The sequence below is a fragment of the Cricetulus griseus genome (genome assembly GCF_003668045.3).
Source record: "Cricetulus griseus strain 17A/GY chromosome 1 unlocalized genomic scaffold, alternate assembly CriGri-PICRH-1.0 chr1_0, whole genome shotgun sequence".
Classification (NCBI taxonomy): Eukaryota; Metazoa; Chordata; class Mammalia; order Rodentia; family Cricetidae; genus Cricetulus; species Cricetulus griseus.
The window spans coordinates 252560377-252587786 of record NW_023276806.1 but is presented as its reverse complement, the minus strand read 5'-3'; the positions used below and the strand labels follow the sequence as shown (position 1 = coordinate 252587786).

At 40.6% G+C, this 27410-nt stretch overlaps 1 protein-coding gene across 1 annotated transcript in view; it reads left to right on the top strand.

Moving 5' to 3' along the window:
* The window catches only part of Plcl2 (phospholipase C like 2), a 165360-nt gene that overhangs the window by 106397 nt on the left and 31553 nt on the right, over positions 1-27410 (top strand). The window contains exons 2-4 of the mRNA XM_027394566.2: positions 2942-5428; positions 7859-8062; positions 24617-24692. Coding sequence (XP_027250367.1) covers positions 2942-5428; positions 7859-8062; positions 24617-24692 — 2767 coding nt within the window. The remainder of the gene's footprint in view (positions 1-2941; positions 5429-7858; positions 8063-24616; positions 24693-27410) is intronic.

Here is a 27410-nt window from a genome sequence, read left to right as displayed (position 1 = left end):
TTGTTTTCATGCCAACTTAAAAAAACCATACAACCTATGCTTTAGGGATTTGGAATGACTAAGATACAATAAATCTTACAGATGCAATTACCACAGCTTTTACCTCTTTTGTAGTTTATCATTCTGATGATATAGTTATAAAGAAATACAATGCCTGATGGTTTTATGTTTTACTTTGTATCTCAGAGCACAAAGCTTCCATGGTTTATTTTAAAACTTTGAGATAAATGGCACCCATATAATTTAAAGATGAAGTTTAGTTACCCTCTGCAAATTGCTTTTGGAAGTATAGTCAAAAAGTCAGAATGGTTTTAAGTTTCAGATGCAGATAGAGTAATAGTAGCTTTTCAGCAGGGATTTTGTTTGCACAGAGAAAGCAGAGCTGCTTTTGAATGTGTTTATGTGAATAGATTTTTCCCTTCTTTATTAATAAAAGTTATGTAGTTCCACACCCCCATTCCTATTCTTTTCCTTATTTATGAATACGTTAAGGTGCTAAAAAAAAAATGTTATACACTTCCCAGGAGCAATGCTGCCTTTTAAGCTCAGATTGCCAAAGATATTTGCAGCCATTTCAGCTTTTTTCCCTTCTCAAATATCTGTATAGGAAAGGTTTGAAATAAACAAGTGAACGTGAGTGTCAGCTTGTAAGTGTGAATATGTTGAATTTTGCAGGAAAGCAGTGGATGCAGACTCCTTTAGAAATGGGTGCTCCCCGGGAAGAAGGGGGAGGGAGCTAGGAGAATGAGAAGGGGGGAAGCGGAGGGATGCATAGGACATGAGGGAGCAGAAAGTTTGAGTCAGGGGAAGAATAGAAGATAACAAGAATGGAGATACCATAATAGAGGGAGACATTTTAGGTTTACAGAGAAATCAGGCACTAGGGAAATGTCTGGAGATCTACAAAGATGACACCAGCTAACAATCTAAGCAACAGAGGAGAGGCTACCTTAAATGCCCTCCCCTGATAATGAGATTGATGACTGACTTATATGCCACCCAATAGCCCTCATCCAGCAGCTGGTGGAAGTAGAAGCAGACACCCACAACTAATCACTGAACTGAACTGGAATCCAGATGCAGAGAAGAACAAGTGAAGAGCAAAGGGATCCAGACCAGGCTGGTCAGAAACAGCTGACCTGAACATGGGGGAACTCTTGCTCCCAGACTGATAGTTGGGATACCAGCATGGGGCTGATTCAGACCTCAGGAACATGGATTGCAGTGAGGAAATCTTGGAAATCTACAGGACCTCCTGTAGTAGTTCAGTACTTATCCCTAGCATAGGTGTGGACTTTGGGAGCCCATTCCACATAGAGGAGCCAAGACACCCGGGGGTGGGCCTAGGCCCTATCCCAAAGGATATGATAGACTCTGATGACACCCTGTGGAAGGCCTCACCATCCAGGGGTGTCCCGACCTGCAGGACATCAACCTGGGACAAGAGAGTCAGGGATAGGGAATGGGGACAAGAGATGCAGAAAGAATGACCACAAGACAGGATTCTGATCAAGTGGCAAACTTTACTTTTCTCAGGCTAGCTTATATAGTCAGGATATGGAGAGGGGCAGAATGGGATGTTTGTGAACCAGATGTTAGTATAGGCAGGATATTAGGAAGCCACAAAGAGGATGTTTGGCAGGGTAAAGAATTCATGAGTAAGAAATCCAACAAGGGGTTGCCTAGGTGACTGAGTCTGTAGGTAGAGGACTGGGTCAAGTTGTTTCTTTTCTTTAGCTGAGGTTCTAAAGAGCTGCTGTGTAAAGGTTAACTATGTGGCCTGCCAAGTATGGCCTAGGATCTCATGCCAAGCCCTGAGATTTGGCTTCCAACACAGGGAGAGCAAAAAGGATATGTGATAGGTAGGGTTTTAGTTGGGGGGGGGGCGAGTGGTAGAAGAGAAGGGAACTGGGATTGGCATGTAAAACAATCTTATTTCTAATTCAAATAAAAAAAATCTGCAAAATAAATAAATAAATCCATCAAAATTTTAAAAAATGAAAGAAATGGGTGCTCCCTGAAGCTTTCTGTGGGTAGCACTATAACCCATATTTATATTGGAGGCTCCTGGGCAGTAGCATGATGACGCACAGCAGCAGGTTTTAATAACTCCAACTCTATGGTTTTAGATGTGTCCCAGCTGTAATCTGTAAGCATGCCCAACATGACTAACAGTAATCTGTGTGTACCTGAAGTTTACAGAACCATGATTAGCCTATTGTGATACTGTAAAGGGCCAGGAATCCATGTCTATCCATTTAACATACACTTTGTGGGTTCATGCTTAGCCACTCCTGGCCTGGTCATGTATAGAGTTGAAAGCTAAAATGAGTGAACCCATGTGGTTAGAAAATGTCTTTCAGGCTTTGGTCTCTGCACCCAGCCTTGGGATGCTGCCTAAATACAGATCCCTGCCCCCATTCCTAGAGATCTGATTCCAAAGACTCAGGAATCTGCATTTTACCAAGTAAGCTGGATAATTTGGGGGCTTGTAGTGCTAAGCCCATAGGAAACACTGATGCAGGTGTGTGTCCGCATGGGTACAAGAGCTCTGTAGGTGTAAAGGCCCCACACATACATGGGTGCTGTGGTTGGCTCAATGTTCTTCTCTTGATGCCGTGGAATTCTTGGTATTTTGTGTGCAAAGTAGTCCTGTATTTTCTGAAAATTGTGTAGCCAGGTCTGTAAACAGTCTCTGCTGTCTGTGACTGAGATGCCTTGACAAGCATGCATACAGTTATTAGTAGTATTTTCTTGCCTGTTGGCATTAGACCTAAGTCTCCAAGGCCTCTTCTGAGCTTTAAAGATGAACATCGTCATTCATCACAAGAGTCAGAGCAGGATATCATAGTACATGTTGTTTTCAGGGAGTTCAAATTTAATTCCATCTGACCACAAACACCTGTGTTTCTGTTATGCTAACACACTTTTCTCCCCCCAGGATGGCACGAAACAGAAGAGAGAGCGGAAGAAGACGGTGTCATTCAGCAGCATGCCCACAGAGAAGAAGATCAGCAGCGCTAGTGACTGCATCAACTCAATGGTTGAAGGTTCGGAACTCAAAAAGGTTCGTTCCAACTCCAGGATTTATCATCGGTATTTTTTGCTGGATGCCGACATGCAAAGCCTGAGGTGGGAGCCATCTAAGAAGGATTCTGAGAAAGCCAAGATTGATATCAAATCTATCAAAGAAGTGAGAACGGGGAAAAACACAGATATATTCCGCAGCAATGGCATTTCTGAGCAGATATCTGAGGATTGTGCATTTTCAGTCATATATGGAGAGAATTATGAATCACTTGATTTGGTTGCCAATTCTGCAGATGTTGCGAACATCTGGGTGACAGGACTCCGATACCTGATTTCTTATGGGAAACATACACTCGATATGTTAGAAAGTAGCCAGGACAACATGAGGACTTCTTGGGTTTCACAAATGTTTAGTGAAATTGATGTAGATGACCTTGGACATATAACTCTGTGTAATGCTGTGCAATGTATCAGAAACCTCAACCCTGGTTTAAAAACAAGCAGAATTGAGCTTAAGTTCAAAGAATTGCACAAATCAAAGGATAAAGCTGGCACTGAAGTCACAAAAGAAGAATTTATTGAGGTTTTTCATGAACTTTGTACTAGACCTGAAATTTACTTCCTTTTAGTTCAGTTTTCAAGCAATAAAGAATTCCTTGATACCAAGGACCTTATGATGTTTCTTGAGGCAGAACAGGGTGTAGCACATATAAATGAGGAGATAAGCCTTGAAATTATTCACAAATATGAGCCATCCAAAGAAGGTCAGGAGAAGGGGTGCCTCTCCATAGATGGGTTCACTAATTACCTGATGTCACCTGACTGTTACATATTTGACCCAGAGCATAAGAAGGTCTGTCAGGATATGAAACAGCCGCTGTCTCATTACTTTATAAACTCCTCTCATAACACATATTTGATAGAGGACCAGTTCCGGGGCCCCTCTGACATCACAGGGTACATCCGCGCCCTTAAGATGGGCTGCAGGAGTGTAGAATTAGATGTGTGGGATGGGCCAGATAATGAGCCTGTGATTTACACGGGCCATACCATGACCTCCCAGATAGTCTTCCGCAGTGTCATCGATATTATTAACAAGTATGCGTTCTTTGCATCTGAGTATCCGCTCATCTTATGTTTAGAAAATCACTGTTCTATTAAACAACAGAAAGTGATGGTTCAGCACATGAAGAAAATTTTAGGAGACAAGCTGTATACAACATCACCCAACATGGAAGAGTCGTATCTTCCATCCCCAGACGTCCTGAAAGGGAAAATACTAATCAAAGCAAAGAAGCTGTCTTCAAATTGCTCCGGAGTGGAAGGGGATGTGACTGATGAAGATGAAGGGGCAGAGATGTCTCAGAGGATGGGGAAGGAGATTGTGGAACAGCCCAACCAGCTGCCTGTGAAGCGCTTTCAGCTTTGCAAAGAACTGTCTGAGCTGGTCAGCATCTGTAAGTCAGTCCAGTTCAAGGAATTTCAGGTGTCGTTTCAGGTGCAGAAGTACTGGGAAGTGTGTTCCTTTAATGAAGTGCTTGCTAGCAAATATGCCAATGAGAACCCCGGGGACTTTGTAAATTACAATAAGCGTTTTCTTGCCCGGGTCTTTCCTAGTCCAATGAGAATTGACTCTAGTAACATGAACCCTCAAGATTTTTGGAAATGTGGGTGTCAAATTGTAGCCATGAACTTTCAGACTCCAGGACTGATGATGGACCTGAACATTGGATGGTTTCGGCAGAATGGAAACTGTGGCTATGTTCTCCGACCAGCCATCATGAGGGAGGAAGTCTCCTTCTTCAGTGCCAACACAAAGGACTCTGTCCCTGGAGTTTCACCTCAGTTGCTTCACATCAAAATAATCAGTGGCCAGAATTTTCCCAAGCCCAAAGGATCAGGTGCCAAAGGTGATGTCGTGGATCCTTATGTCTATGTGGAAATCCACGGAATCCCTGCTGACTGTGCAGAGCAAAGGACAAAAACTGTGAACCAGAATGGAGATGCACCCATTTTTGATGAAAGCTTTGAATTTCAAATCAACCTCCCTGAACTGGCCATGGTGCGCTTCGTAGTGCTGGATGATGACTACATTGGGGATGAATTCATTGGCCAGTATACGATTCCCTTTGAATGTTTACAGACGGGCTACCGCCATGTTCCTCTGCAGTCCTTGACTGGGGAAGTGCTTGCCCATGCCTCTTTGTTTGTCCATGTGGCTATTACTAACAGAAGAGGAGGAGGGAAACCTCATAAAAGGGGCCTTTCTGTGAGGAAAGGGAAGAAGTCCCGGGAATACGCATCTCTGAGAACACTGTGGATTAAAACTGTAGATGAGGTGTTCAAGAATGCCCAGCCCCCCATACGGGATGCCACGGACCTGAGGGAGAACATGCAGGTGTGTGTTTATGTTTAGATTTTTACTTGCATGTCTATGATTTGTAGTTGTTTATTTTTTACAGTATAGTATATTTAATTTTAAATAATTTGTAAATTGCAGCTGGTTGTTAGAATGCTTATTACTAGTCTCATTTCTCATCATTTAAACTTCCAAAGCTGTAGTTGTTGAACTGTTGATTGCATGCTAGAATAAACTGGTCTTATTGCTGACTCACAAGCTGCTTGCCCATGGTCCTCTTGGGACAGTTAAGAGCTATGCTTTTTTTAACAGTGTACATGGGAATCTCTGGTGTTGTGGAATAGTATTATTTCTTAGATGGAACACAAATTGATGAACTATCAAAAGGTAATTAAAGTAAAGGGATGTGTTCCATATCTTTCTTACGGAATTCTCGTGCTTGGAAACATTGAAATGAGCCAATGTTCTTTTGATTTTAGAAGACACATAATTATTTACATAAAATATTTATGGCAAATTTATTTATGAAAATCTTAAGATGATAATTTGTTCTGAAATAACATGTTTCAGAGCAGTCAGTTAGGAACTGTATACCTGATTAAGGATGGCTACACATCTAGCTGTATACTAAGATTAGTAAGTAATGTAGGGCTAAACCCTGGGTCTCCCTTACAGAAGAGTCCATAGCAGTAATGAGATATGCTTACTCTATGTGGTATGTATTGCAAGATGTTTGTTTATTTTTTTAATATTTTATTTTGTATGTATGAGTGTTTTGCCTGCGTGTGTATCTGTGCACCACATGCTTGCCTGGTGTCCATGGAGCCCAGAAGAGGGAGTCAGATCCCTTGGAACTAGAGTTACAGATGGTTGTGAGCTGCCATGGGAGTGCTAGGATTCAAACCCAGGTCCTCTGGAAGAGCAGCCTGTGCTCTTAACCACTGAGTCATCTCTCCGTCAATGTTCTTAAGCCACTATTATAAAAAATGACATTAGCAGTCAATTCTAACCCAGGAGACACTTTCACTGTATGTTTCCTTCCAATTTTGTAGCAACCTCTGGAGTAAGAACAGTTTTCATTGTCTTCCTCTCAAGGTCAAAGCATAACCCACACTGGAAGAGTTTCTTGTTGAAGGTGCATACATTTTGGCAAATTCTCAGTTCCAAATTAAATCACATTGTCCCCTGCCTGTGGCTATTGGTGTGCATATGGAGCATACGTCCCTTTGGGCTTGTCTGTACTGAAACCCCACAGAGCCTTCTATAATGGTGCTTAGTAAGTACTGCTCTGCATATCAGGCTTCCTGCGAGAGTGTGGTGGGAACCAGTAGATGGCAGCCTGCCCTCAGAAGACTTGTGCTACAGGTAGGGGCGGGTGAGAGAAAGGGGAAACACAGGCTGAGGTGACAGATGTAGGGTATACTGTGAAGAAAAACAAGGAGTTATCACAGACTGCTTGGGGGAGCATATTTTAGATATCACAATAATTTATTTCTATACATGGTCACAAAATGATTTTGAAGAAGATGATGCATAGCTTGATGGCCATGTTTAAAGCAATGTTAATAAAAATGAAATGTTTACATTCAAAACTTATTTTCAGAACATGGATTACTTAAGAGCCTAGTTCTGTAGATCTGCTCCTTCTGGCCACCTGCTCTGTCCACACTGGGCACAAACATGCTGGGAGACACACTCCTGACTCATACTCTGACTAGGAAAAATGTGTATTTGTATATAAATCCCCTTTATGTATGTATACGTGCTTACAACATACACACATGTATAAATAGGGGATTTTTAGGATGGCTTACAGGCTGTGGTCCAACAATGGTCACCTACCAAAGGAAGGTCCAAGAATCCAGTAGTTTTTCAGTCCACCAGACTGCATGTCTTAGCTGTTCTTCAGTATACACCAGAATCACGGAGAAGTAGGCTCTATGCCAGTGAAGGAATGGACTTGCTAGTGAGAGCAATAACAAGCTGACAAACAGAAAGAAAGCTTCCTTGTCCCATGCCCTTTATATAGATTTCTAGCAGAAGGTGTGGCCCAGATTAAAAGTTGTATCTTTCCACCTCAGAAGATCTAAATTAGAGGCTTTCTTTCCACTCCAAATATCTGGATTAGAAGTGGGTCTTCAACCACATGGTGGTGGCATACTCCTATAATCCCAGCACTTGGGAGACAGAGGCAGGTGGAGTTTTGAGTTCAAGGCCAGCCTGGTCCACAGAGTAAGTTTCAGGACAGCCAAAGCTACATAGAGAAACCCTATCTCCAAAAAAAAAAAAAAAAGAAGAAGAAGAAAGAAAAAAAATGGGTCTTCCTATGTCAAATTATTTAATTAAGAAAAAACGACTTCACAGGTATGCTTAGCCATTTGGGTTTCAGTTAATTACAGACGTACTCAAGTTGACCACCAAGAATGGCCATTATGATGACCACCTAAGGACCTCTTTTCTATTTTGCAGAATGCAGTGGTATCATTCAAGGAGCTGTGTGGCCTCTCCTCAGTGGCCAACCTCATGCAGTGCATGTTGGCTGTGTCACCTCGGTTTCTAGGGCCTGACAACAACCCCCTGGTGGTCTTGAATCTTAGTGAGCCCTACCCCACCATGGAGCTGCAGGCCATTGTGCCTGAGGTTCTGAAGAAGATTGTAACGACATATGACATGGTGAGTCCTGTTTGCCATGCTCCTGGTGGTAAGATGTAAGCAACAGCCTTTGCTGACCTGTTCTTCCCTGTCTCCTGCACTGTGTGCTTACGTTGGAGATGTGTCTCCCTGGCTCTGTTGTCCTTGAAGGGTTTGTATTGTGTCACGTGTAGAAAGCTGGGTTCAGAGACACTTTCCTCAATCAGATTAAACATGAACTAACTCTCTAAGAACTGAGCCTGAATCAGCCTCACATGGATGTTCTGTATCTTCCATGTATGTGGTTAAACAAAACAAACAAACCAAAAACCCTTTGTCCCATCTTGGAACTAGTCATTGATTTTTTTCCCCACTTTTCCCTCAACCCAGGAATAAGTCTGATGTTTTGAAAGATGAGTTTGAAATACCATCGAGGGCAGGTGCTCCCATCATACAGCACTACTGTGTGGTGGTTTCCTTCCTAATATAGTTGAGGTTGTTAGAACTGGTGGTGTGCATGAGCGGTGGCTTTTTAGTCTGGCAGTGCTGGACACTCCTCTCAGGTAGGTCAGCGTGTCACCTTTTACCATCGAGGGTATGATGGTATACATAGAATTTTAAGAATCTAAACATCAAGAGAACAATCAACCCAATTTTAAAAATGGGGCTTTGAACTAGATAATAGTTTCAAACTATAAAATATAAATAGCTGAGTAATACTTTTTTTAAATTGTTCAACATTCTTAGCCATCAGGGAAATGCAAATTAAAGCTATTTTGTGGTTTTATGTTACCCAGTCAGAATGACTAAGATCCAAAAAACAAATGATGTCAAATGCTGTCATGGATGTAAGGAAAGGGGAATACTTATTTGCTGCTGTTGGGTAGTAGCTTGTACAGCTACTATTATTGTAAAACACTACATGCTTGAATCATAGAATATGGGGAAATCAAGTTTCAAATCTATTTTTCTTAATGCTAGAAAATGGCCAGAAGAGAAAATAGTCATAGTGTCACTTAGCTATAAACTTTGCAAGCTATAACAATGACTGGTATGACAAGATATGCTCACTGGTACAGTAGTGGCAGAATGTTAATAAGCAAGTAACCAAACACTTGCTGATTTGACTTAAGGCCAATTCCATAAAATGGAACCCATACCTTATACCATATTCAGGGCCAAGCACCTGAGGCTAGATGGGTCCTTGGGGAGAATCTATTACTATTATTATGCTAAATGGACATAGTATTAAACCAATTCCTAATGAGTTATTGCTATACTCACAGATCAATACATCTCTCAACACTCATCAGAGAAGTTTCTTTTGTAGAGATGGTGACTATCACATAGATTCACAATGTGTCAAGGTGCAGAGAATAAGATACTATAGCATACTTAGTCCTGAATGTAACATCTGTAACACATCCCCTTCTCCAGAAACTCAGGGATATTTCAGAAGAGGACGTAGGAAGATTGTAAGAGCCAGAGACAGTTGATGACTTCAACAATGCAGTGTTTTCCAGATACAACAGAATAGTTGCACATATGAACTCATAGTAGTTGTGACATAATGCCCAAGATGTTTGCAAGCTCAGGATTGACAAAATCCCAGCATAGAGGGAAAGGAGAACATTTACTTGCTGCTGCTGGGTAGTAGCTTGTACAGCTACTATTGTTGTGAAACACTACGTACTTGAATCATAGAATATGGTCTTAACTCACTGCCGAAGAGCTATTGGTAATCAATAGCTTCTGGGACAGGGAGAATTAGGGTTTTTTGAAAGTGTGGTCCTGGTAAATGGAAAACACTACAGTAGATGGCCACACACCCAAGCACTGATTGGATTGGATATGTTTAAAAATATAGTGACACAAAATTTGGTGGTGTGTGGATCTGGAAGGAGTTAGAAGAGGGGTGCATATAATCAAAATACAATGCATGAAATTCTCAAAAAATTAATCAAAAATATACATACATACATATATGTTAAATTTAAAACGTTCCTATTTATTAGACAGAAAAGAGGATATATGATGGGGGATGCCCTTCTGTATGCTGTGAATGTATCTTTCTCTTACTGGTTGATGAATAAATCCTGACTGGCCAGTAGCCAGCCAGGAAGTATATGCTGGGCTACCAGACTAGGAATCTAGGAATGCTGGGTAGAGGAATAAGAGGAGAGAGAGAGAGAGAGAGAGAGAGAGAGAGAGAGAGAGAGACCGAGACCATGTAGCTGCCAATGGAGTAACATGCCAAAGCATTATGGGTAAGCCACAGCCTCGTGGCAATACATAGTTTAATAGAAATGGGTTAATAATTAAGATAGAGCTAGCCAATAAGAAGCCTGAGTCATTGGGCCAAACAGTTTATAATTAATATAAGCCTCAGTGTGTTATTTGGGGCTAAATGGCTGTGGGACCAGGCAGGACAGAAACTCTGTCTTCATTTGGGTGCTGGTAAAGAATGTGAGTCCCAATCTCAAGGCAGTCTTTGGTGACTTCTGCCACGAGTGTCAACTTCTTTATCTACAAAATGGGCATGAGATCATCCCCTCCTAGGATTGTATACTAAGTTTAATTAGACAAACATAAAAAAATCCTCAGTAAATATTAGTAATTATCATTGACATACCCTTGAAACTTTACAGCCTCTATACATGCGTGCATTTTAACATCATCCTAAGATCCAAAATAGCAGCCATTCTTCAGTACTTCTAGCACGGAGATCAGGACCTTATTATGAAGCAGTATAAAGTTCAGAGTTTAAGGTAGAAGGTTGGTCTACCCACCACCTGGCTAGGCCTGTGGGCTTTACCTACAAAGGGGAACGGGAACACTGGTGTTGTGCAGCAGGAGTGTCTGGGTTTATGTGTAAGTGCTCTGCCCACACTCCCATGCATACTGTCCTCTGTCAGGGCCAGGGACACCATGGGCATTACACTATGCTGAAAATCTTGCTTTTTACTATGCAGAAGTCTCCTGTTGCCCTTCTCTCTTAACTAACATCTATTTGTGGTTACCCCAGACCAGAGAGAAATGAATGAAACTAGAGTAAGACTGTGATTCAATTACTTTTAGCTAATTAGGAGTTTCTTAATCACCTTAATTTCCTTGGAGAAAAGGCATGATATAAATAGGCAGTAGTAACAGTGGAATTATGTTTAATTCCAATGATTTTTTAAAAAATAATTAATTTAGTGATAACAGCTTTAAGCAAGCATGTCAACTCTAGATGGCTCTTAGAGTCAAGAGTAAAGTTCCTGGCACTCTCAGCAGTGACTTGCTCTGAGAAATTGTCTTCAGGCAGCTCCAATTCATTCTTCCTTCTGTAGAGTGACTCAGGCAAGGCTTTGAGCTGTTCTCTCTGCTATTCTGTATGTAAAATGTGGCCTCTAAAGAGAGCTGTCCCTTAAATATCTGAGACTGAATGAGACAGAAGGGCCTGGCCTGCATTACATTCCAGAGGCAGAAGCCACTGGATATATCCCCACAGACTGGGCATGTACATGGCTGCCCACGGGTCTTGTCAAAAGTGACATGTCAAAAGGGAAACTCAACAAATAAGGATTTTTGTCTTTAGAGGAAAATAGAGATGCCTTCAAGAAATCAAGACCTAGCTGGGCATTGGTGGCTCATGCCTTTAATCCCAGCACTCAGGAGGCAAAGGCAGACAGATATCTGTGAGTTTGAAGCCAGCCTGGTCTCCAGAGTGAGTGCCAGGATAGGCTCCAAAGCTACACAGAGAAACCCTGTCTCAAAAAACCAAAAAAAAAAAAAAAAAAAAAAAAAAAAAAAAAAAAAAAAAAGAAGAAGAAAAGAAAAGAAATAAGATCTTGGATATCTAGACGTCTAAAGAAGAGGGGAAAGCTATCCAGAAAAAATTACCAAGCAAAGAAAAATCTGACCTATGCTACCAATTTTCTCTGCAGGGCAAAATCTCACTACCTAAACATTTATATCTCTTGACTTCTCATAAAAGTTGTAGTCCTGACTCAATGAAAAGTCAAAGCTGGCTTTGGAGTTGGAACGTGGATCTCTCCTTCTCTAAATCTAAGCATGCTGTGAAAAGAAAAATTCAGAGTTTCTGTCTCATATCAGAAGAGCCACCTGTTGTGGGACAGAATATAACCAAAAATCTAGAGACTATTATTGTCAGAACTCTGTTATCCTCCCAAAATTCTGTTTTTCCCCATACTTATTTTTGACTCTTTGGTACCTTCTTTGGATAACTATCCATCTTAAAATTTAAACTTTCCGTTTTGATATTAATAATGTTTGAGTTTTCCACAGTGAACAATAAATTTTCCTAACAGAAATCTCTGAAGTGTCCAGAAGGAAGATGGGCCCACAGTGATTCTGCCTGGTTCATAATGATACCATTGAGCTAATAAACAACATTCAAGGATTGGCTTTGGACTACTAAAAGCTCAAGACAATTCCAAAGTGGCTAGCTGAGATAGCTGAGTGGCTAGTCCACCTTCTTACAACACTCTAGCCTGAACTTCAGATAAGACTTACCCAGTACTCAGAGACTGGCTATAAATGTTACAAGCTAGTTCTTTTAAGACTTGACCATTGTTTTAGTTTTTTACAGGATCCCATAGAGATGCCATCACCCTCTAGACAGCAGGAAGCAATTCTAAGAAAATGAATTGCCCTGCCTCAGCAGATTTTGTTTTCTCAGGGTTATGGATAATTGTCATCTGATAAGGGTTAGTTATAAGTTGTAATAGGGTTGGGGTTGGAACAATGAATTTAGACTCAGGAATCTCTTTTGAAAAAAAGAGGGGAGAGTAGATAGTAGATTAGTGTATCTACTTGTAAACTGTTTTAGCAACTATTAGTTTTACACAGTTCACATTGGTATAGATCCTTGTATATTGATACATATATAAATTTTTTTGTATTCCTAAGATAATTTGTATATTGATACAAATTCAAAATTATATTTGTCATATTATGTTCCTATTTCTGTTTACAATGTTTTTTACACAAATACAAAATTATTTATGTCATATTGTATGTATGTTTCTACTTCTGTTTAAGGAATTTTGTATATTGATACAAATTAAGGATATTTTTGTCATATTGTAGTATACATTTCTACCTCTGATAAAGATATTTTTATATAATGTTACAATTTAGAGATAATTGTCCTATATACATGTTTGAAGATTGTTTTTATAATATAAAGCTTTAGTTGTTAAGCTATATAGGTTATTAAGAATTACAGGTTAATAGTCACCCATGTTTGTCATACTTACAATTATGCTAGTTAGGTTCTCTAGATGCACAGAGATGTACTCTGCATAGATAGGTAGTCTTCAAATACTTCAAAGACCTACAGAATATGGCATTTAAATATTTCAATAATTTAGACTTTAGTTGCCATAAGATACGACTGCTCCTGGAAGCATAGAGCTATTCCCAAGAGAATGATGGCACCAGAGACACTGCATAGGGAGCTTGTTTTCTTCTTGGCAAAACTGGCCTATTGGGCAAAGAACTGCCCTTGCTTCAACTGCTGACAGTAAGTATGCTGTCCAGTCTGGAGAAGCAAGATATGAGGAAAAATGACTGCTGAACTTTGCCAAGACGGGGTAGGACAGTCTTTCAAATTTTCCTGCCTCTGAAAATGATCTGTCATATATTCTAGGCCTATAGCCAAAGTTTGTTGCTCTAATGTTGCAGAGAAGCATTGGGTGACTGTCCAGGCAGCCAGCCATTTCTGTTATTTCTTCCATCTTTTGGAAGTCACTTGTTTGCACTTCCTGCTTACTCAGGTAATATTATTTTCATTCTCAGGTCTTTGATGGGTTGAAGACTAGATGGTCACAGTTACTATCCTCTCATATCTTAGCTAAGGTATATATATATCAAGTACAAGACTTAGACCCTTCAGGATGGGACAGCTATAAGATTAATTTCTGTTATTTGTCAATTACCTATAGCCTGGACATTTAGTGTATGTTTCTTACTTGACATTGTTGGTTGTAGTTCTATTTTTGTTTGTTATTACCCTTTCTTTCTCCTGGATAATACTTGATAATTGTTCTTTTTTTATTTTATTATTTCAAATTAGGAACAAGCTTGCTTCAGAGGTCAATGCCTTCTCCCTCTTCCTCCCCTCCCCTGCAACATCCCACCTGCCCCTAGCCATCCCCCCTCCACTCCCCAGGCAGGGTAAGGCCCTCAAAAGGGGCTCCCCAAAGTCTACCACATCATCCTGGGCCAGGCGTAGACCCTTCCCCATGTGTCCAGGTCAAGAGAGCATCCCTTCACATGGGATGGGCTCTCAAAATCCCTTCTTTTTTTTAAGATCTTACATATTTAATACAGTGCCTTACCCCTGTACAAATGGAAGAAAAATAAGTTCAACATTTCTAGACCAATATGGCTGTTAATTTTTGTACAATGCCAACTCAACACGGTAAACTGGGATACTTTTTCCAAAGTTGACAGCACAGCTAAAGTTTCCAAAAATTCAAATTATATATATATATATATATATATATATATATATATATATATATATATATCAATAATGGCAGTATGTTATGCATCAATAGCAGCAACAGCTTTTCCAGGTTCTGCAGTCATTTGAACAAAATTGTAGAGACATCCAGCACTTTCCATTTAAAAAAAAAAAAAAGTAAAAAACAAAATCACAGCAAAACAGCACAGTTCTGTTACTCTTGTGGTACCTGGTACCATTTTTTTTTTAATTAGTTCTCAATCATCATCTGGAAGGAAACCATTCTGAGCAACATCATTAAAAACAGCTCTGATAAAGCACGGTCACTACTATGTATCATAAAGCAGGTCCACATATGAGTGAGTACGTATCATTTTTGTCTTTTTGTGATTGGGTTACCTCGCTCAGAATGGTTTCTTTGAGTTCCATCCATTTTCCTGCAAATTTCAAGATTCCATTGTTTTTTTTCTGCTGAGTAGTACTCCATTGTGTAAATGTACCACATTTTCTGTATCCATTCTTCAGTTGAGGGGCTTCCAGTTTCTGGCTATTACAAATAATGCTGCTATTGATAATTGTTCTTATTGTATATAGTTTTGTATTAGGTTTAGAACCTTCTTATTTAGACAAAAAAGGGGAAGTGAAGTGGGTATTTGCTTCACCCATGACCTTGGACTATCTGGCCTGTAGAGGCTGTGCTTCTCACCTGCCTATGTAACCTCTTTAAAAGGAAGGAGGGAGGGGGTCATGTGCTCTTGGGTGGTGAAGACCAGGTCAGGTGTCGTGAAAGCAGCATGTGTTTGTCCCCAACTTTCCAAGGGTTCTGCAACTGGATTTACATATCCTGTATTTGTGAGTGTATTTCCCCCTTTCATACCTTAATAAATCCTTGCTACCCCTTAAACATATGCACTACAACACTGCCATTACAGTTTAGATGATCAGTGGGTAAGGCCCAGAACAGGATGGTGTTTGTGTATGTTCATCTTTAAGGTCAGCAGCTCTCAAGATAATGTATTTCATGTGCTAGATAGCTTAATGTGTGGGAACAGGGTGTAAAAGTTCCCATAGTGATCATCTCTAAAATGATGTGTTGCATACCATGCTCCTCTCTAGCAAGACATCTGTATATAAAGGTTGATCATAGAATGGAATAATAAGAGAATTGAGACAATTCATACATACACAGGTTTGCTTTCCTGGTACTGTCTAGATGGAAAAAAAGCACAAAAGGACAAACTTCTTGAACTGGTAGAAATTATGCAAATTAGATGGGGTTAACTTTATAATTCATGGAGTTCCTTTTTAACATATAAGTTCTGTTTTGATGTTCATAATTCAACATTTTTGTTTTCCTTATGAATATAATATTGTACAGGTATTGAAATAGAAAAGATCAAACCTAAAATTCTGGGTTTTTTTTTTTGAAATTCTGGTTGAAATAAAATATTTTTAAAAAGCACTTGTACTTTAAACATTTTGATTGAAAACTAAACTAAAATTTAAAATTCAGGAATTTAAAATGTAGCCAGCAGCTTATAGTGGTCTTAGTATCTCAGTATATTAACTTCATATAACTAACTCTTTGGGGACAGTTAGAAGCCCTGGTTCCTCTGAGCCCTTTCCTCTTTTCCTCAGGCTGTTTGTATAGCAGGCAGGGTGGCCAGTCCCTGGCCTATTTCAATGTGTTTGGTAGCACAGGGGACATCTGGTAATACCATGTTCCCATTAGTCCTGAAGTAAAAGGGGTGTCTTTTAACTAGAAGCTTTGTTTTGACTTTCATTTATTCATTTGATTGCATAAAATAAAAATATCTAATGTTGTTTCAAATATAGGTATTGGTGACACAAGCGTTGTGTGCATTCAATTTTAGGTCTCCAAGCTCCAAGTCACCAAAAGTACTGTTGTGACTTGTATGGGCTTGCTGTCAGACTGTCCACCCCCCCCCCCGTTTATTCTTTGAGAAGTGAATTTTTCTCCATCTTTCCTCTTTGTGTTGTTTCTCCCTTACCTGTGCTCTTTCCTCACCTCCTTGCCTAGCAGATGTATGTTGCTTAGGACTTCTAGTGGCTCACTTTGGAGTGCCTCCCAGAGAAATCCACAAATATAAATTAAACAGCTATCCACTTGCTATCATAAGCTACCATGGCAGCTGGCAAGAAGTGAGAGTCCTTGCTGTAGATAATTTTGACGGCACAACACTATTTTCATGGAATTTTTACTGAATTCAAATGACTGTTTCAGTAAGAAGAGCCTCTAAGTACTGTGTATAGCAAGTATTTGGTATTACCTTTGCTTTATTTGAGTCAGTTCAGAAACTGCATTGAAGTTTCACTGATAGAGACATTTGTTGTGGTCAAAGAGATTTTACAATGTAGAGTTTAGTAAGATAAAATGGAGTGTTACTGCTATACAAGCTAAAATCCAGTGCACAAGAGACTCTGGGCGTGCTGTTGCTTAGGTGACAGTTTTTATGTGGCATGAAGCCTCTCTGATCCCAAGAACCACCCTAACTTGACATGAATGTTGTGAAATGTTAGAGCAGGTTGAAAGGCAGAAAATTCTTGGCTTTCTGGGTTGTTGTCAGGGGTCACTCACAGCCCCCAGACACTGCATATTTGTTTAGCACTTGGTGTCTTCTCTGGCAAGATATGGGAGCAGCTGAGTGCATTATGTAAGAGACTTATGTGATGCCTCAGCTAAGTTTTGGTTGATTCTGATAGAAATGGGTTAAAATTTTCACTTCATTGAGAGAGAGAGAGAGAGAGAGAGAGAGAGAGAGAGAGAGAGAGAGAGAGAGAGAGAGAGAGAGAGAGAGAGAAGAGAAAGATTTGGAAATATTCTCCATCAATAGTGAATACTGGGTTTACACTTGATTTGAAAATGCAAATTTGTTCAAATTTGTTCCCAATTGATACATTTAGGAACATTTTGCAAATATCTTAAATTTCACACTTCCTTATGCCCATCCTTGTCTGTAAAAAAATACTAGATGAAACAGAACTGTGCCTGGGTGAACTGAACATTAACCCCTGCCGGTTACCTGTGTTCACTGAGTGTGTTAGGAGCTGTGGGCATCCATATGCTGTGGATCTACTTCTGTGAGATTTCAGGTACCCTTCTTGCACTACCTCATAGCATCTCACAACACAAACTGTAGCCTTCTAATGCCTGCTTCCATTTGAGGGCTTTTTCAAGGTAAAGTGCCACATTTCTCACAGTATGTGGAATTATGGTACTGCTTTTGTCTGCTTGGTGTTTTATTTGATTCATGTTATTTCATATTTTTTCAGTGTTGTGCCCTTAACCCCATTTTCCTTATAAAGCCCTGTATGTTGAATTATGTAGTTTTATATGGTGTAGTAATTTCCAAGGCTTTGTATGCAGTGTTGTTTCAGCTTTGTTGTCCAAGATTACCAAATGATGATGCAGAGCTCCCTTGATGGTAGACTGGCCTCTTTTCCAGAGACTCACCTCAGCCATCAGTGGACACTTGGTGATGTCCTTGTGCTCTCCATTTTAACTATTTGAGAATTATTTGGATCATATCCAGATCCACCCTCCCAAGTTCATGTTTGCGCTCTCCCTCTCTGTGTCTCTCCGTGTCTCTCTGTGTCTGTCTGTCTGTCTGTCTGTCTGTCTGTCTCTCTCTCTCTCTCTCTCTCTCTCTCTCTCTCTCTCTCTCTCTCTCTCTCTGTGTGTGTGTGTGTGTGTGTGTGTGTGTGTGTGTGTGTGTGTGTGTTTGTATGATTGTAGGTACCACAGAAGCCAGAAGTATAGCCTCCTCCAGGAGCAAGTTACAGGCAGTTGCAAGCTACCTGATATAGGTTCTGGGAAACAGACTTGGGTAGAAGAACAGTATATTACTGTTAACTGCTGAGCCATCTCTCTAGTCTTCCCCTTAAAACTCATTTTAAATGTATCTATGCATGTGTGTCTCAGTGTGGGTATGTACAAGTGAGTGTATGGAGGCCAATAAGAGGGTGTCAGATAGGAAGTTATAGTTATAGTAAGCTGCCCAGTGTGGGTGCCAGGAGCCAAACTTGGGTTCTCTGAAAGAGCAGCATGTACTCTAATCAGCAAGCTGTCCCTGGCTCAACAGTGAGCTTTAGAGACTGTCTCAAGCCATTGGTGCTGCCATGACTAGATGCAACAGGCTGGGTAATTTATGTCACAGTCTGGAGGCTGAGAAGTCCACAGGTGCCAACATCTGGTAAGGAAATTCTTCCCTCTTCACAGCATGGGAGAAGGCTAAAGGGAAAGTCTCAGAGCATGTTAGAAGCCCCTGGGTGAAGCATGCATTTCTTTCACAGAGGAGGACCCAGGGCCCTTTAAAACACCCACTTCTTAGCAGTGTACCATCAGCAGCACCTGAAGCTTAGAGGCACATATTCAAACCCCAGCACAGGCTTGTGATTAGTGGCAGAAGACAGCCTTAGATTGAATTGGTGCCTGTCTTCTGAAGGCCTCATCTTCAGTTCATGTTTGCAGTTTTGTTCCCTACTCCTGGAGTCCTCAGGCAAATTCTCCCTTGGTCCAGTCCACCCAGGGTCTTTCCGAAGCCTGGACACCACCTGACCTCACATGAGCCTCCAGGATGGCTTCAGGAGTCTAGGAATGTTAGTGTGGAGGGCCAGATCCACATCAGTGACCAGCATGTTTGTAAACTATGGTCTTCAAATTATGAGTTTGGGGAAATTCTTAACTGATAGATGTAATTATAATGACCCCAAATAAAAGAACAAAGATACTTTACTGCATAGTTGCTCTAGGAAACTGAGACTGTGCAGCCTACGGTGACGGTGACATACCACAGGCACCTCCATCTGGTAAGCTGATGGGTGAGCAGAGAAAGGCACAGGAGGTAAGGGGTCTTCAGAGAAAATAAAAGGAAGAAACTCTCTCACTCAGATGTTACTGAAGCTTTTGTTACCCAAAGAAAATTAATGGAAAATTACTTTTGTTGAGAAAATCTGTGTTCCTTAGGTAACAGGAATCACCTAAAAACCAGATATAAAATCCTCATATGAAACGATTAACATTCTTATTAAAAAACCACATTTCTGTTACTTGTTGAGAAGCAGGTTTCAAGCAAGAAATAAAGCAGTAACTGATACCAACTGAGTGAGAGGCAGTGCATTCTTTTCGTGGGTTTATTTACAGAGCTGAGGTCTCTTATGGAAGGCATTTTTGATTTTTCTAGTTTAATAAAATATACATTTTAACATCTTTGGTTGAAATTTTCTTTCCATCTTCTTTAGTTTTGTAACATTATATTATAGTTGAACAGATTTATTAGATGATTTCTGAGCTGTGTTAAAGCCATAGTTTCCTAGGGCACTAGTGTTAGAAATTTAGGAGCTACTAGTAAACAAGTCACTAACGAAAATCCATTGGCAGTGACTATATAAAGGTAATTGTACAGATTAAATAATTCCCATGCCCTGTGGCTATCTGGCTGCTATGCCAAGCCGTACACCTCTGTGCTGAATAGAGAGACAGATGAAACTATTTCACCTGAGTTTTGTTTATAAAGTCAACCACTCTATGTGGCCTCACATTCTGTTGACACATCCATGTAATATACACAAAGAAGACAAAACAACTGAGATGACTTTACTCACTCCCCACACACCTGCTTTTGTCTGCACTCACATCTCAGGTGTTTATCCCAGTGCTTTCACATTAAGTATAAATGATTCCTTTTATAATAATAAATTCTTAAGTAGTGTCAAGTAATTTGCTCATTGCTATAATACTTAAACATGTTTCCTGAGAGTTGTATTGAAACATCATTTGGAAGGATGGTTTTAGTCTTAAAGCTCATCAGCTGGTATGCAAGTTCTGTGATCTCCAGCATGAAAAAATAAACTTTCAAGATTTAAGCAGAAAACCAATAACTTTGAGCCAGTGTCAACGATGGACATGCTCTTCCTTTCTGCATTGCCTTCCTCTCAGGAATGACAGTCCCCTTTGCTTTAGAGTGTTCTCTGACTGGAATGCCTTCCTCTCAGGAGTGACAGTTCCCTTTGTTTTTGAGTATTTTCTGACTGGAACCTCTTTCCCCATTGACTTGTGCAGTTGCTACTCAGAAGACCATGGAGTTGAAGGCAGATGTGATGACCAGACCCACTTCTCAGTTTCAGTTCCATTGTCCATATTACCAGGTGTGTCTGGAAAAGTGCCTGGCCTCTCTGTTGGCTCTTCGCTGTTCACATCTGTGAGGCTAAGAACCTAATGTTCTCACATGGACCATACGAGAAGTCCTGTGAGATACAGTACTTAACACTTCATATGGAGGAGGCAAGAATTACTTAGATCTTGATTCATCTACCCAACATCCATAGTATAATTGCAGGCTATAGAAAGCAACCCAGGTAGGAATTTCATCTTATTGGATCATTCTCCTGCTGTGCCTGCAGAATCTTCAGAGCCACATATTTTCCATTTAATCATAATGCCCAGTGGAATGGAAGGAAGACAGCAGCTGCCCTTTAGGAAGGCCCACACCTAGCCCCATTTTCTGGCCTGATAGTGCTTCCTAGAAGTACCTGAGGGCTCAGACACACAGTATGTAAAGGCTACAGGGTTGCAGGTTAGTGAATTCTATGCTCTGGGCAAGGACCAGGAGCTAGTCTTTACCAAATATTAATTTAATTGTAAATACCCCAAACTATAAAAAGATACAATCCTAAAAACTATTGATTCCTTCTTCAAAGGGAAATGGTGCAGACCTTTCCCAGCACTGTGACAGAGTGAGTGTGTTGACTGAAGACTGCAGGTATTTTCTTCCTGCTCACTTTGCTTATTGTTTACTATTCCTGCTTTCTCTGGGGATGCTTCCCTCTGGAATTCCCCTTCAACACTTTCTGTGAGTACCTGCTGCTGTTCACTGTCTGTTCTCCACCCTTGGTATTAGCCATCTTTCTTTGTACACACTGCTTAAGAAATAGGGGTCATGCTCACTACTGGTACCACCAAGGGCCCTGTAGTAAAACCTGAGCCACACGCAGATCCATATGTAGGCATCAGCATGATGTCCTTACATACCCTACCAAAGGGCTGTGCCTCACTAGTACTTTGTCACACCAGTTGCTCACTGGCTGGAAGAACAATGCATTATAGTTGTTCATCTTCTTCCCCTGCCTTAATCTCGGAGTCAGCAACATTTCTTCCGTCTGCAGCAGCACGTAGCTCAGACTCTGACAACGGAGTGAATGAAAAAAAGAAAGAAAAACCAAAAGGATATGACTGGGAAGAGCTATGGTGGAGGAGAAGGTTTCTTGTAGAAAAAAGGGAAAGTATATGTAGAGACAGAGACATTTGGAAGACTCCAGAGTGAACTTGGCCAGACTGAGCTGGGTCATGTGGGAAGAGGGGGGAGGGGGAGCAAGAGAGGGGCCACCAACCCGAGGGTAAAAACCATCTGCCTGCACACACATAGATATACTGAACATGCATGCACACTTACAGTTGTGAGCACAGGAAGCAGAAGAGCTGGCCAGTCCACACCCTTGAGACTTGTCCTAAGCATTTTACAGTGCTCACACTGTACAGCTGGTAAGGTAGAATGATGGAAGCTCTGATGGGTCTCCTTGGAAAGTGCCCCTCATGGTAACCGATGCTGTGTTGGTTCTCTGAGCTGTGCAGCAGAGTTTCCAATTAGTACCACAGTTAGTCATGTGCCAGCAACATTGCCAGTGAGCATAGGAAGAGAAGCACATCAGTCAGCTAATTGTGAGCTGGCAGAAAATGCTCTGCTAGGCCTCTTGAGGTAATGGAGACTCAGCTGTGACATCCAACATTTGCAAGTGTCTTCCTTGAGCAAGTTTTTTAATCCTTGCATTATGAAGTGTGATGTCTTTAATAAGCTCCGTTTATAAGAAGGGTGTTATTCCAAAAGATTTAATATTGTCCTCATGAAAGGCTTCACCAGGACTGGAACTCAGAAATCCACACCTTTTTCTGCCCCACGAGTTGCAGGTGTGAGTGAGCCCATGATGATGGGGTGGTTTTGTTCTCCATCCCACCGGCTGCTGTGCCTCACCAATGGTTTCATTTTTTTTTTTTTTATCTGCTTTATTGATGGACCACTATTAGCCAGTTCTTTGATAATGAGCTGTGGCAACCAACCTTGCTTAGAAAAGTGCGTGTTTCTTCATAACTCTCATTTGGCTCAACATCAGAGCTGAACAAAGGTTACTGATAATGGCTTGGACCTTTTCAGTATGCAAATTTGTAATGGCACAAGTGACTTTATATCAGCACAATAGAGTTCTTAACTATTCCTTTTATCACTATCTGTTCAATATGTTAAGCTGTAAGACAGAATATTTTAATTTACATGAATTACTCAGAGCTTGAAGAGTGCATGTTAAAATATTGGATTCCAAAGTACAAGCTCCCCTAGGAGGCTGGGGGTTCTGTATCCTCTGAACATAAAGCTATGACTTAAATCACAGGAAATTGATCAGTGCTATTCAACCAGCTGTACGATGACTCTACTGCACTTAAGAGGCATGGTGGGTTATATTTTAAATAGATGAACAAAAATGTGGTTTTCTCTGATATATACAAATAATTCAATCTGTATATTTAATACAAAATTATGCTGGCAGTTAGTGATAAGCAATACAAAGCAAAACAAAGTAAAATTTAAGGGAACAGATGTATATTAAGGTCTAGGAGTCTTGACCAGGTTCACTTTCTCTATCAGTTAAATACTAGAAGGCAGGAAAATTTTTGAGCTTGACAGGTAGCAGGGAAGAAATGTCAAACCCAGCAGACAATCAGCAGTTGAAGAAAGGCTTTTAGCAGAGGTGAAAAAGCACACACATACAATAGGAACATAGAAAATCAGAAAAAGACACCCCCCCCAAAGCAGAGGGGACACTTGGGAACTGAACATTTGGTCTCTTCTCCAGGGTTGCCCTCTGAAGGATCTTCCTCTGCTAATTTAGGGTGGTTTTAGTTTGTAGAATGACAGGATGGCTCCTTGGCCCAAACTGTTGTGTGATATGCCCTCATCTGGCCTTGGACTTCTTGAGCCAGTCCACCCATAGGGCCTCTCCTGGCAGGAGGAAAAAAATGGGTAAGGCCTTTGTTTTAGGTTGCCAGACTTAATGCCTCAGGTGAGGAAGGTGAGGAAGATGCCAGCCATCTTGGAAGCACACCATCTTTATTACCTGGTCATGTCCCATGTCTTTATCAGACAGTCGGCTAGAAGTCTGTCTAATTCCTAGTCCTCAGCCAGGCGCTGAGTAAATCCATTGAGAGAAACAGTTTTAGGAGATAAGGTATTTTAATATTGTTCATGATGAATGGTATCACATACTGCTAGTGGTTCCCCCTTTCTTTCGTGTGTGTGCACATGAGAGAATGCATGCGTGCCTGTGTGTGGTGTGTGTGTGTTGCTAGGGATTGTTCCCTAGTGCTCAGTGACTGTTCTACCACGGAGTTACATCCTTAGTTCTGTTGAATTTTCTAAGTGTTAGAGCTATTTATAAAATAAATCTGATCATTTTTTTAAAAATGATCATAAATAAAAGGGCAGGGGGAATTTAAAACTCAGGTCAAAGCCAGGCATAGTGACTCATTTTTGTTGTTGTTGTTGTTGTTGTTGTTGGTTTTTTGAAGCGGTAGTTTCTCTGTGGCTTTGGAGGATGTCCTGGAACTAGCTCTTTTATAGACCAGGCTGGTCTCGAACTCACAGAGATCCACCTGCCTCTGCCTCACAAGTGCTGGGATTAAAGGTGTGCACCACCACTACCCAGCATGGCTCATTCTTATAATCCTAGCTATTAGAAGGTTGAGGTGGGAAATTTGTCCAATTTTAAGGCCATTTGGGCCTCCTAATAAGTTCCAGGCTACCCTGGACTTCAGTAAAAGACTGTACCTCAAAAAACTCAGAAGAGTCCCTAGTTGATGACACTTATCTAGTTGTAACTTTTCACTCATTGCTGTCCCAAGGCAGCTGTACCTATCCCTGGAGTACAGTTCTACTCAGTCCCACAAACATGAAGATGTTTGGTTTGTCATTTTCACCTGCATGTGAACCTGTCTGCCTGTGTTTAAAGCCTGGCTGTCCAGTGTGACCTCATGTGTGGCTGTTCCTTTACAGATGATGCAGTCTCTCAAGGCTCTGATTGAGAATGCAGATGCTGTTTACGAGAAGATTGTGCATTGCCAGAAGGCAGGTGAGTTTCTTTAATACAAAATGAACCCCAGATCGGTTTTCCTCAAAAATATGTCCTTGTTTTGATACTCTGTTAAGAAAACAAATAAGACAATTATTTTTCCATGGCTAAATATTAATTCAGTGGTTCTTAACCCCCAGATAATGGATTCACCTGGAGAGTGATTTCAAAATACATCAACACTGGTTGAAAGTGTTGACTAGGAGGTTCATAACTACTAAAACTGTGCAGCTGATCTGAGCATGATGGTTTACATGTAACCCCAGTACTTGGACTCTGGGATAGGAGGATGTTGAGTTGAAGGCCAATCTTGTCTCCAAAACTAAAAAATCTCTAGGTATTTTTATCGTGAAGCTATGATTGAGAGCCTATATCAATCTCTTCCTCAGTTCTGTGTTTGGTGGTAAACCTCCTGCCAGTTACCTGTAAGTCTCTAATGTGAGGGGGACTGGAGTGAAGGAATGTTTTAGAAAGGAGAGGCCCCCCTTTAGAGCTGCTGAGTGTGTTTGCATTCTCAAGTGTTGATAGATTGATTACTGCATTATGCATAAAATTCTGCTTATGTGAACAATGGGATTGTGTTGCAGTGAACTCCTTGTGAACATAAAGTGCCATATAGTGACAATGCAATGAACTTGCCACCTGCTAAGCAGCAAGGTTTTGGAGCACAGTGCACTGCAGAGCATACGCTGTTGCTCCGTGAGCATACGGCTGCTGGCTACAGCTTCTGCTGCCCAGCCTTGTGAGAGCATAACATCGAAGCTTTAACTGTATATTCCTTCCACTTCCACTCCATGATAAGGTTAAAAAAAAACCAGAAGTTTGATACCTCTAAATTAGGGACCATCTGTAGATATTTGTAGCTGAACTACTTGTAAAGTGTCTTATGTGATAAAAAAAAAAAAAAATACAGTGTTTTCAGTTCTCCAACTTCAAGTATCAGATTGGAAGGTTCTACATGATAGTTTTAAGTAAGGATGACCTTGCTTTCTGGGGTTTCTTTAAAATAAAGAGAGTTTACAATTGCTGTGCTTTTTAAAAGTTACTTTTTTCAGAAGTGAATTAAAGTAGATTGAAAATAAAGGCATGTGTGAAAATTTTTACTATTTATTGGATAAATATTATATTTATGACAAATCAACAAACTCTCAATCCACATTTTTTGTCAATAAAACAGTTAGCAAAATGTTTTATTTCGAGTTCTTTCCAGCTAATTCTCCCTACAGTATCCATCCAAATGCCAATTTGGCATGTCATCATCCTACATAGAATATCAGGGTGTGTGGATGTAAATCTGATCTCCTAACTCACAAACGAGGTCATCAAACAAGTCTCCCACTGGTTTGCCAATATTATATAAGATTCATCATATACCATCTGCTCCTGCATTTAGTAAATATGTTTGAACTTCTATGTGCATAAGGCTTTTGGTAGCTCTTACATACCAAAATGTGAAAAATATGTGAGTCTAGTTTTATCCTTATAGAATCTTCAAGTCATGCAGAAGATATGAAAATGGTCGAAATGTTGGGTACTTAGAGCAGTGGTTCTCCACCTTCCCAGTGCTGTGACCCTTTAATACAGTTCCTCATGTTGTGGGGACCCCAACCATAAAATTATTATGTTGCGACTTCAAAACTGTAATATTTTTGGAGATAGAGGTTTGCCAAAGGGGTTGTGGCCCACAGGTTGATAAGCTCTGCCTTGGTGTGTTAGCACTGATGAAGGGATGTAGAGCCACTGATGTGTGTGGCAAAGTGGGGGCCACTGAACTGAACGAATTGACAGCTGTGAACTGAAGTTTGGAAAGCAGAGTCAATAGAGGGGAGGCTGTTGGCAGTCTTGAGAAGGTGTTTGTGAAAGCAGTAAAGAAGGGAAGGAAGTACCCTTCACCTGCAGACTGCCCTTCCTCCTGCTGTTCCCTGCACGCCAAGCTCTCCCATCGCATGCTCACAGGCTTTCCCTCCAGTAAGACTCTCTGTGGCTCTCTGCCAGCTTGTAGTACTTTGGGAATTTCCCACTCTTTCTGAAGACCTTTCATGATTCTAGGGCTTATGTTCCTAAAGCATCTGAGTCCTTCAGTCCACTTACTCCCTTCAGTTGGTAGAATATCAGTTGTGCATTTTATTGCTGTATTCTATCTTCTAAGTGGGGTTGCTTCCTACAGCACCAAGATTGTGTATTGTCACACTCTTCATCTTGCCCAGGACATGTGTTCTAACATTCTGTGCAGAGTGGTGGCTTGAATGTTAACTGAAAATGGAATTTGACTTTGATTTAGTATTCTGTTAAATACATGTATATTTTGAATTTTGTGGAATTTTAAACGAACTATTTATTAACTCAACTATTTGATTGTGTCAGATAGTGAAGTTTGATAACTTCTGTAATGGGCTTGTGTTATTCAGCTTGATTTTGATAAGGAAATGCTTGCTGAACTTAGCAGAGTGTTGTATAGCTGGGGTTACCCTGGTGAGAGGTGGAGGGTGATCACTGTGTTAGGTCCAGGTAAGCCCTGGACATAAAGCTACTAAGGCAAACCAATATCACCTTTGGGTTGACAGTTACCCTTTCCACCTATGCAGGAATCCTTAGAGCCCTGGTCTTTCATTTCTCATGTTTATAGTTATTATAAGATTATTTAGTCATTAGTCGTATAAAGTCATATTAGTCATATGAAGAATTACTAATTTGTATTGAGTTCAAAGATATTTGTGT